The sequence below is a fragment of the Aythya marila genome (assembly GCF_965140915.1).
Source record: "Aythya marila genome assembly, chromosome: 7".
NCBI lineage: Eukaryota > Metazoa > Chordata > Aves > Anseriformes > Anatidae > Aythya > Aythya marila.
The window spans coordinates 7,411,779-7,423,622 of NC_139048.1; the positions used below are offsets into that span (position 1 = coordinate 7,411,779).

Consider the following 11,844-nt stretch of genomic DNA (forward strand, 5'->3'; position numbering starts at 1 on the left):
CTGGTGTGTACAGAAAAGCAAGCTTATACGCTGTCTGACAATGGAAAAGGCACAGTGTGAGCTGAGAGCCTCTCAACCCTCTCATCAGTCAGCAGTGACATTTCAGAAGTTTTAGTATTCAGAGTTTGGCTCTAAAGCTTTATGAGTAAAGAGGAAATGGATACACATGAGAGAGAGAGGGAGAGAGGATTTTCAGGCAGGTGAATCTCAAGGCAATAAAGATGAATACAAAATGGATGGGACTGACTCCAGTTAACATATTATTCTATTAATAAATCAGCATCTTAAACTCAACAGATGGAGTACTATTTTCTGTACGCAGTGGTTTTTTTTGTTTTTTTTTTTTTTTTGTTTTCCCCACTGATTAGGATGTTAGTGTCAGTTCTTTTAAGAACTCTTATGTAAGGTATATTCTTTTTGTTACGGATCATAATGGTCGGATATTCTTTTTTTTTCCTTGTTTGCCTGTAAAAGGATGCCTAATGTATCTAATGTAAAAGGATGTCTAATATATTCCTTTGAGGGGAAAAAAAATCTTCACTGTATAACCTAACTAAGAATCTAACTAACTAATTTTCAGTAGTGTGAAAGAGAAGTAATAGTACATGTGCTGTGTACCTTGTCTGTGACCGTGTATTTGTGGATGCCCTATCTCTGGGAGTGTTGAAGGCCAGGCTGGATGGGGCTTTGAGCACCCAGGTCTGGTGGGAGGTGTCCCTGCCATGGCAGGGGGGTTGCAGTGGTCAGTGAGATCCCTTCCAACCCAAACCATTCTGTGATTCATTCTGAGATGTTTCCTTACATACTCATTCTATGGTCACCTCTGCGTAAGTGTAGCCTAATAGAGTGCAGTGAACAGCAGCCTTCTGCTAGGCAGTGTTAGAAAATATTAAACACTAAATGTTGATGCTTCTGATTATGGTGGCTTTCAGAGCTTTTCATTTAGCCCTACCTCATGGCTTTCATTGCACCTTTTAAAAAGGCTCAAACTACGTGGAATATTCTACTATAACACTGCCTTTAAGGCCACACGAATTACAGTATTTACGAAAATAAAAAATGATGAATTGCTGTTTTTCATTGGGCATCATGGCATACAGGGCTGGGTTTTAGAAATACCATCTTTTAATCTGTAGTAATGATAATTCTGCACACTGAATGTATGTAATTTTGCTCTCTGGAAATGTTCAGACTGCTATACTGAGTCACAGTCCAGACCTCAGTATTTGCTAATTTGAGCTAGGCTAACACTTGGCACCCTGCTCTGCGCAGAGAATCAAGAATGTCTCTGTGGTCAGCTATGGCTCTCGTGCAGTGACACATCTCTGGCAGCAGTAGCAGAGCTAGCGTGCCAAGTTAGGAATTCACCTGTGTCTGGATGGCAGAGTTGTGCATGCCCCAGTACTTGAGGCTTTGAAGCATTCTGAGGTTTGCTGGCGATGATGCATCTTGGCAAATGAACAGCAGTGCACTAGCACCAGCTCAGAGACCTGTTTATGCCAGAGTAAGTAAAAGTCTGGAAGTCCCTCTGTCCAAGTATGAAATCCTAGTGCTCAGACAGAGAGCTTGGGGCACCATTTCTTTTTATCTTCTTCTTTGCTTCTTGCAGATGTATATAAATTGCAGCAACCTTCTGGAAAAATTTTTAAGAACTCTCTGATGCTAACAGGATTTTTGTATTTCCATGGTGGGTTTCTCACTTTTGCTGTTTTTGGGAAAACTGCTGTCAGCTTCCTTCATGTTTCATAAGTGATGGTTGGGTTTATACTGCTAGCGAGGGAGAAGATTTCCTTATCAGAGTACAGGCAGGACGTGGGTCTGTTACAGAGCCTACAGAAAGCTGCCATAGGCAAAAGCTTTGTAATACATCAGTCCCACTGCCAGAATAATCTGTGTAATGTTAAATCCTGAGATATTGCTTAGATCTATCCTGATCAAGCCTGTTAACTTATAAATCTGCTCTTACTTGCAGCAGAACTTGGACAGCAGTGGGCATGGGCATGCAGTGAGGCAGGTGGAAAGGAACAAAAGGAAAAGATAGGAAATTCCCAAACTTTTACAGTTAAGATTTGTAGTGAATGCATCACCATTTCTTTGTGTTGACTGCCTGCTGTTTTCAGTGCTCTTTCTCTGCACAGTTTTCCTCCCATCCCTTTCCCCTCAGCTGTAGCGATGAGACAGATACAGCCTCATATGCCTTCATCTTCTTGGTGCTTGTATTCAAGTGGTTGCATTTCTCCATTCCTCCCTAGCAGTGTGTGTGTGTGTGCACATTTCTTTCTCATCTCTCCTTCCCCCATTCTGTGCTCTGTGTGTATGTATGTGTATATATATATATATATATATATATATACAGTGATGTGCTATCTCTGCTGATGTATGTAGAAAAACCACATATACAATGTATTTTATAACATCAGAATTGGTCTCTCTATATGTGGGTATGCATATTTATTTACATATAACAATATGTATGCAGGATGCCTAGTACCCTGCACTGTACACAAATCTTGGTATGGTCTTTTTTAGAGTGGAAATAGCGCATTCTTCACTTCTACCTGGCCCATCAGACTTTGTAAGGAAAGCTTTTTAACTACAACAAAAAATGGCTTCATGAAATTCTATTAGGATCACCTGTGCTTTGAACCGTTAAAAACTGTCATTTCTGTTGAATGTTTTCCTCGGGAGATACTTGGAATATGTTAAAATAATATCTAGACAAAAAAAGTAGCAAGAATAGCATCTGCTGTACTTGGAGGACTGAGAACATGGATCTGAGTCCAAGCTGCAGGTCACTGCCTTCCCCTACTGACGTGCAGGCTGCAATGTGAAAAGTTCATGGTGCAGACTGCTGCTGAAGGAGGGGAGGAAGCAAATGTTATCATTAATAGTTAACTGTTTTCTTTTAGCAGAACCAGTCTTAGAAATATATAACAAAATCCCCCATAGAAAAGGCTTCACATTTAATATAATTACTTCTTAGTTAGGAAACACCAGTGCATTTCTGATGTGTGCAACTCAGTTCTTGTCACCTCTGCAAATGCTTTATGATGCAGCCTTTGGATTTTAATACCCCTAGCAACAAACTATTTTTTTTCCTTACAATGTGGTTATCTCTCTTACTGCACATTAGACACAAGACTAAAAATTGCTTTGTCTGTGCTACTAATCTATGGCCAGTACACAGAGCACACTGAGCATGCTGATTTCATCCACGTTGCTGGCTATTAAAAAACACTTGCTGCTGAGATTCAGAGCTCTCACAGGACATGGTAATTGGTTTTATATATGTGAAAACTGCAGGAGGGAAGCAAGGAACTATTTGTTCTCCATGCCCATGTTGGATAAGGCAAGAACTGCTGGCCTTAAAATTGCAGCAAGAAAGATTCAGATGAGACTTCTGGCAAAACTTTCCAAAGGCAAGAGCAGTGAAGGACTGGGGTAGTTCGTGTGAGCAGACTGCACATTCTTGGAAGTTTTTAACAGCTTAGATAAACATCTGTCAGGAATGACCCAGAATTGATTCATATCTTGAGTGGTGCCCTTTCCAGTGCTACAGATTGAAGTTTTTTGCTTAGAGGAGCTCATCTGGAGATAACTGATGTTGAAGTGAGCTGGCATGTAGCCAGCCCTGCTTGTGCCTAGTACATCTGGACTGCTTGGAGGAAAGCTTGGGCTTGTAGCAAGGCACAATCCAAGAGCTTAATCTTCATCTGCAGTACATCTCCAGAGCTTTACCTATAAGCCTGTGCCTGCAAACATGCTTGCATTCAAGTGGTGTGATGGCAGGGGAATCTGGCTTGGACCTCTGCTTGACTATTAGCCTTTTTATATTTGTTAGGATTACTCTGGCTGCTGTAAACCCGCATTTTCCAAATTTTGAGAGTTTGGTTGCAAGCGTTCTTTTCAATGTAGTATTTTTTTTCCAATATGTTTTGCCACGTAGATATCAAGGCTTGATACTCTATTGTATTTGCACAGTATTTTCCTTCCTAGGCAGTTCCATTAATTTCAGCTTTTGCTGTTGACTACAGTGGATGTAACCAAAGCACAAGGTTTTGCCTAGCAGCAATAAAGAGTGTAAAGTGACCATAATCCCAGTCACAGAGTGTGCTTTTAAAATCATGAGCACACATTGTTATAACCCTTACTGTCTTATTTTTGAATTCATTCGTTGTAGTTTTTTCTCTTTTGTTATCAACGAGGAAGATGCTTTCTATAAAAATGCATCTCTCTTAGTATTGGAATGGAAAGGGAAAAAAGAGTCAGTAAGTACATGTGAAGAACAATTTTATGTCTACAAGTTTTACCTCAGTGCTGCTTTTTGACCAAGCTTTACTCTGAGTTTCTAGCTGCAGGTATAAACCGACCAGCAATTAGCAGAGCCCCCAGTGTAGGTGTACAAAGGAAACGGAAGTCCAGTCCAAGCTAACAGACTTCCCATGTGATCCTGCCTTCTTTGGGGATGCTCTGAAGTAACCATAGTGCATGTGTATAAGTTGAAATGAAGGTTTGCTGGAAAACTGACGATGGAATCAGAAAAATACTTATATGTGTATTTGTTTGCTAGCTTGCTTTAGTAATCAGGCATTTAACTGAAAAACAACAGCATCCAAAGCAAAAGTTGGGCAGAAAGAGTTGAAAGATATGATAATCTTTTAACAGAAAATCAGATGAAGTGCAGGAGAAAAGAAATGAAAATACAATTCTGCCAACTGCTTTTTGCTGCTGTTCTCTAAGCACAGCTCTGGGAGTGATGTGGTTATGTGAGAAGCTGTGGCTTCTTGGAAAATCTTTGCCTGAAGACTGAAAATCCAGAAAGCAAACAGAAAGGATGGCAAACATTAGTTAAGAGTGCTTTTAGGCTTCTTCTCATCAGTTTTTTAGGGAACTTGCCCTATTCTATTCTGATTCCTTGAAAACAGCATTTTGGAGCTGTTATAACAAGGAATGTACTTAAAATATGTTTTGGAACAGAAAAATGATTTTAAGCCTATATATGCATTACTGGCAAAGGATATCGCATATTCCTATAATCTACACAGTGGGGGGAAGGTCCGTGTCTGCTTTGGCAAGGACTATATATATCTTAAATCTTCTGGGACATGAAGGAAGACATACTTAAAATATCATGGGGAAGAGAGGTCAAAGGTATTATTTCTTGAAGGAGGCTGGGGCCCCTCTTAGCAGGCAGATTCATGTGTTGATTAGGTTTTAGGCCCTTTAGCCCAGGTTTCAGGATGCCTTTCTTCCTTTCTTCCTGTCAGGCACACAGCTGCTCAGTTAGCCAGCATGGTAAGTGCATGCCTCCTTCCCTGTTAGAGCCTGTGAGTTGTGGCTATACGTTGTGGGCAGGACGAGTCCCAGCTCAAGACTTTTAGGGAACAGCAGCAGCTTCTTTGTGCGTTGAACTTGGAGGGCTGACCTGACTGAAATCATGAGCGGGGAAATGCTTGTTCACTTGCTGTAGGTTATGGGATTTCCAGCCCTCTTCTCTGATCAATTCTCTCTCGCAGGCAGGAATGGCAACTCCTGAAAACCCCGAGCAGCTGATCATTGCCCTGGAACCCGAGGCTGCCTCTATCTACTGCCGAAAGCTTCGCCTTCACCAGATGATAGACCTGAGTAGTAGGGCGCCTGTCAATGGCTATAGCCCAAGTGACACAATTGGAACTGGATTTACACAGGGTACTACTTCTATTAACTCACTTCTTAGTTTCTTACATCTATGTTTGCTTTGTCCATGAGGGCTGTTTTCTAACCATGTCTTGTTGTCTCTGCTGTTTTGAAATGTATCAGGCTAGCATCACTTTGCTTTATATAGGCTAATTTGCTGTTTAGGGTAATTAGGCAAGTTCAGACATTGATCCAGCAGACGTGTTTGCACATGCTTGGATTTTAGCATGCAGGTAGCTTCACTGCCTTGCCTATACTGGGATGTTGAGGGAGGTTAGGAGAGGCGTAACATTTTCACATCAGTATTTTCTGCCTTAATAAAAAGTAATACTTCACATTGGATTATTTTTATTTAACTTTGTTGGAAACAATTATGTGTTCAATTAGCTGCACTATTGAAGCAATGTTAAATTACTGGATCTCACTGAGACTTTTAGTCTGAGGTGTTCTTCCAGAGTTTTGGCAGATGCTTTATGATATCATCTTTATGAAATACCATTAAGTACTTCCAACACTCAGCAGAACACACAGTACTGGAATACAGCAATGAATTTATCTACTTGTGTAGAAGTGAAAATAGATACGGAAATTTTGATTTATTGACCTGTGATCTGTTACTCATATCAGTGTTTGAAGATTGATTTACAAAGATTTTGGGGCATAGTATCCTGTCTAAGATTGGAAGGGGGAAAAAAAAAAGACAATAATGAAACAATGTGGTGTCATGTTAGCATAGCATATTTTCTGTCTGCATGAATTGTAACAGTTGCACTGATACAAATACCAGTATGTCAATCTATCCCAGAAGGAATTTTTCAGAATAATTTGCATTTTATCGTATTTACTAGGTCAAAACAATACAGACACATGGAAAACTGTGCCAGTAAACCTATTCCTGTACTTACCAGATTGCCTTTTTTCTTAGGCCAAGTCATTACCCTGTTTTCTCATACCTTGCCTCTCCCAGCTAGCGCTTGTCAGATGTGTTCAGTGTTATGGGGGCCTGTGCCAGGCACAGGGCACAATCCCTTCAGGGGCCCCACATGTTCTCCCCCTTGTGCTCCTTCTGAACTAGTCCAGTTCCATGAACTTGCTTGCTACATGGGGATTTGTCTCCAAAAAATAAATAATAAAAAAAAAAAAAAAAAAAGCTTGTTTGGTTAAGGTTTTGAAGCTGGACAGAATCTGGCAGATCGTGGGTTTCTGCTAATGGGTACCATTCTCTTTCTTGACTTTGTAAGGTAAAAGCTATTGGGGATCAGAAAGGTTTCGTGTCAAAATTAATGAAAACAAAGTTTGGAGTGAATTAATTTGGGGTTAGAATTAAAATTTCATAAAGGCATGGCAGGTACCCAAGACAAGCTGAGAACAGCTTAAGGAGAAAAGCCCTTTAAATATAAACAGAGAGAAGTTCTCCAAGGACTGTATTATTGCTGCGAAGCCAAAACAAAAATTTTACTGTTCACAGTAGCCAGGATAACTTTACTTCAGTTGTAGCTAAAGACTGGCTCTTGTGTTCACTTTTAGCCCACAGAAGGGAATGAAAGGACTCCCATTGACTTCTGTGGGCTCTGTGTCCATTGCTTGGACATATTGCTTGTTCTGTCTTTCAATCCTTTGTCATTTAAGCTGCTGGTGTGAGCTGGTAAGTCAGTACCATGAGGCTAACAGCTTGCCTGCATCATAGGGTCTTCGTGAAGTGGGCATGGGTGGAAGCCGCTGGTCTCTTCCTGATGATAGGCACTGTAGAAATTAGAAGCAAAATGCAGTCAGTGATTTGCCTGTGTTATTTTCAGAAAGAATGATGTCTTCGTATATTACAGGATATCTCGGTTCCTCTGTAGTATTTTATGGAAGTGCCTTTGAATGGAAGTGACACAGGAAATGATTTTTTTGATCATCCAGTTGCACAGGTTGTTTAAGAAGTATAATAGCAAAGGCTCTCACTATTCCACTTTCTCGTTGTTTGCATCTTTAAATGCCTAAGTAGAAATTAAGTCTTGTGAGTTTTTTTATTGTTATAATATTACAGACTATGTGTTATTTTTAATTGCTATATATTTTAAAAATGCTGTGCAAGTGTCCTGTATATGTTTATAATAGGCCAAATCTTAGTTATTAGGACAAAATGTAATTGGGTTGCTTATAGAAGAATGGCAGTGCTTTGCAGGCTGTCACATAAACCCAGGATTTCTTTAAGTAAAGGTTGAAAGTTACTGGTCTCCTGATCTGTCATCTGCCTGAGTTACTGGAGGGTCCGGCTTGATGATCACTGTGAGAAGTTCTGAACCTGTGAAGCAGTGTTTTCAGATGCTTGCTTTGAGACAGGCAGATGTCCTGAAAGGCTCCCGAGACGTTTTTGCCGGAGCACCCCAAATCTGTCGCCCTGTAAATGCTGGCTTTTTGCTGTGAGGAACAGCTAGTGGCGGAGCAGGGCTGCCGCCTGCTGGTTGAGTGTGCGCCCAAGCCTGGCATGTCCTATGCCAAGTAAAATAAAGGATTACGAAAAAGGACTTGTCTGTGGCTTTCATACTAGGTCATTTTTTCTAATCCAATGTGTATCAAGGAAGAAAAGAAAATCCAAAAAATGTTTTTTTTTTTTTTTTTTCCTTCTTTCTAGGAGCAATGCTTTAATGTTCCTAATGCTAATGCAGTATTTCTTTTTCCATTTGTTTTAAGAAGTGATACATAGAGATCTATCAACATACTTGTACTTGTTTTCTACAGCATATTGTATCAACTTCTTCCTGCTTTCTTATACTCAGTAATTTTCTCTCTGTCAATGACTAGCTAAGGAACACGTCCGTCGTAATCGACAGAGTCGCACCTTTTTGGTGGAAAATGTCATAGGAGAGATCTGGTCCGAACTGGAAGAAGGTAGTGTCCTTTCTTGAATAAACTCTGCTCTCACGGGTTTTATATTGCAGGCAAACATTGTGTTTCCCACAAATCTGCTGTGTGCTGCATTGTTCTATGAATGATTATAAATAGGAAAAGAAGCAAACAGAAGTGCATGTGTGGCTCTGAGTTGCTAAGGCTGAGCTGCAGTTCTGTATCCTCTAACAAAAAAGAGTTTTTTTCAGGAGATGGCAGAAAGTAACCAAGGTTTTAAAATACAACAAGAATATTTCCTCAGAATAGATTTTGTAAATACACTGTAGTATAAATTTGGTAACCCCCTAGAATGTACATCAGCAGCACGAGCAATTCCACTAATATCCAATTTTCATCTGTGCTAAGCCAATGGCTTTTGACACTCAAATTTTGTATTTGTTATCAATTGCTGCTAATAAATATCAAGTTTTCAGTGTAGACAGTCATAACTTTCCACAAGTCATTATCTCTTATTTTTATTATGCCCCTGAGAAGTTTTCGTTGCAGTATGTTGTTGTGATAATATTAATGTAAATGTCATTTGCCTATTCCTTTGTCAAACCAGGAGACCGGTACATTGTTGTTGACAGTGGAGGAGGAACAGTGGATATGACTGTCCATCAGATCAGGCTCCCTGAAGGACATCTTAAGGAGCTATACAAGGCAACAGGTAGGTGACACTTCCACTGCTCACTTCATTTATATAGTTTTTTGACCTGTCAGTGAAGGAAGTTCATGTCTTTATTATTCACTACAGTTCACTAACAGTTTTTCCTGGAATCAGACCAGCATTCAAAATTAGTGTGACCTAACTGTTGGTCAGCAGAATGGGGTAAAACACTTCATGCTTCTGACGCTTTGGGATGGTAAACCTCATTTTGTGAGGATAAGAAAGTGCCATCTTGCATCATTGCAACTTTATTGCAATAAAGTGCAATTCCTTTAATGATATTCCCTTCCTGAACTCCAAATCCCCTCTGTCTTTGTCCTTGCTAAGCTGTTAACCACACGAGACAGCCTGCTAATTGTTGCTGTGTCTCTATACCAAGTTAGTCTTCATCTGTATCATTCATCGCTGAGTGTTCTCGATCTTGGTAGCTGTAAGACTATGTCAGGAAACAACTTAGTAAGAGCAAGCGGGGACACTGTACATCTAGTACGTCAGGTCTATCTACTCCTCAACATAAGTCCAACTCACATGTATGGATAAGAAGGCAGTTTCCTCTGCTTGTAATAAAAGTGTTTCTGTTTTATGGTGGTAGCATTACACAGTGTAGGTGTAAAAATGAGACAAAGGTAAGATTATATTCTGTATTAGACAAACTGTTATATTTAGAAAAGATACCTCTTTCTTTGGACCTTCTTCCATGACAGTCCTGGTAGTGTCAATCTGGTGTGTATTTGGTCTACTTGAAATATATTAAGAAGTTCAGGATATTAAAGCTGTGTTTTGTTTGTAATGCAGGTGGGCCATATGGTTCCCTAGGTGTGGACTATGAATTTGAAAAGCTCCTGTGTAAAATATTTGGAGAAGATTTTATTGAGCAATTTAAAATCAAGCGTCCTGCTGCCTGGGTAGATCTGATGATAGCATTCGAGTCCCGTAAACGGGCAGCAGCTCCAGACAGGACCAATCCACTAAACATCACCCTGCCTTTCTCCTTCATTGACTATTATAAGAAGTTTCGAGGCCACAGTGTAGAACATGCCTTGAGGAAAAGCAAGTGAGTAGATGATTATACTCAAATGGGTGCAGAATTAACGACTGTTTGCAGAAACAAGTAATGAAAATATCTTAGTTGCATTTAGACTGAAAGACAATAATATAAAAATGCAATATAATGATGGGAAAATGGGATTGCCTGAAGTGCAGTTTCCAAAATGCAAAGTTCCATCTGTTGCAGAAGTTTTCGATACAATACTTGCACTCTCCTTGTATTGTTTTCCATGACATTTATTTGGCCACCAGTGTGTCATTTCACTGAATTCGACTATATATTTTGACTCATATATGATTACATGTTAATTAGGGAGGTCAGAAAAAATAGAAAATTTGATGTCTAAAAGTTAGTTACCTGGAATCTAAATTTTTAGAGGCTTGGGCTCTGGAAGGAATTCAGGATTTTAAGTGAGATGCGTAAATATTTCTATAGCTTGGGGAAAGTTATGAAAGTTTTTCTTCAGTGAATGTTGAATGTGGAATTCAGGCTGAAACTCCCGCAACTCTTCCTATACTTATTGGTAAATGTACTTCAAGCCTAAAAGACTTAGATCAGAGTCACTTCCTAAATGAAACTGAGGTTTTGAAGTTGGTAACAATTTCTGGAAATACTACTACCCTTCAGAAGACTGTCTGCTTCTTTTAATAGTCTTAGTGATGAATCTTAGAGAGAATGCCAAATGTTTCCCCCCAAATAAACTGAAACTAGTAGAATAACAGGTGACATAGAACATGTACAAATGAAAAGGAAATTACCAAGCTATATGGATGTGCATCATTGGTGGAATAACATAATACCTGTATTCACTTAACAAACATTATTCCTTATCAGATACTGTGCTCCTTTCTGTCTCCTGAGACTTCCTATGCTTGCTTGTTTTCCTTGCTTGTTTCCAATGGCTTTGGCCTGCTACTGCTGTAATCTAAATGTTGTCCGTCTGGGGATGAATTGGTGCTGTTTCAGATGAGCAAACACAGGGTTGACTGCCAGCTGTTTCAGAAGGCAGCTGAGCATTTGTAATGGTACAGGAGGCAATCAGGCAAAGAAAACAACAATTAAACAAGCAAAAATAGCAATTATCTGTGGAAATTGTATATTGCTCCATTTGGTATGGGCCTGAGGTTAGGTGAGACACTTTCTTCCAAGCAAGCTACATGCCGATTCTGTAAACTCATTTGTTTATTTATGTGGTGAGTCTTATGATAACTTGGCCATTTCTATACTCTTTTAATGTCCTTTCTAAATGTTTTTCTGCAGTGTGGATTTTGTGAAGTGGTCTTCCCAGGGAATGCTGAGGATGAGCCCAGATGCAATGAATGCGCTCTTCAAACCCACAATTGACCAGATTGTTCAACACCTTAGTACGTATCTGTGTGTAATTCCATTTTCTGGCTGAGCTAAGACTGAAGTTTGGCTTACCTGTTTTAAACCAGTAACTGGAGTTACTAGAAAGTGTTTAGGAAAGTAATTTCAAGTAAGGAACATCACCATAACACATCTTACTGCCTAGTTCTAGTTCTAGTGCTGTTTTTTGAGTGTGATTCAGTCCCATTGCTGCCTAAGCTTCAATTAT

The 11,844-nt window shown here is 39.7% G+C and overlaps 1 protein-coding gene across 1 annotated transcript in view; it reads left to right on the forward strand.

The window, feature by feature from the left end:
- HSPA12A (heat shock protein family A (Hsp70) member 12A) overlaps positions 1–11,844 on the forward strand; it is a 60,143-nt gene that overhangs the window by 41,954 nt on the left and 6,345 nt on the right. The window contains exons 7-11 of the mRNA XM_082765139.1: positions 5,517–5,688; positions 8,467–8,553; positions 9,116–9,220; positions 10,016–10,274; positions 11,529–11,632. Coding sequence (XP_082621265.1) covers positions 5,517–5,688; positions 8,467–8,553; positions 9,116–9,220; positions 10,016–10,274; positions 11,529–11,632 — 727 coding nt within the window. The remainder of the gene's footprint in view (positions 1–5,516; positions 5,689–8,466; positions 8,554–9,115; positions 9,221–10,015; positions 10,275–11,528; positions 11,633–11,844) is intronic.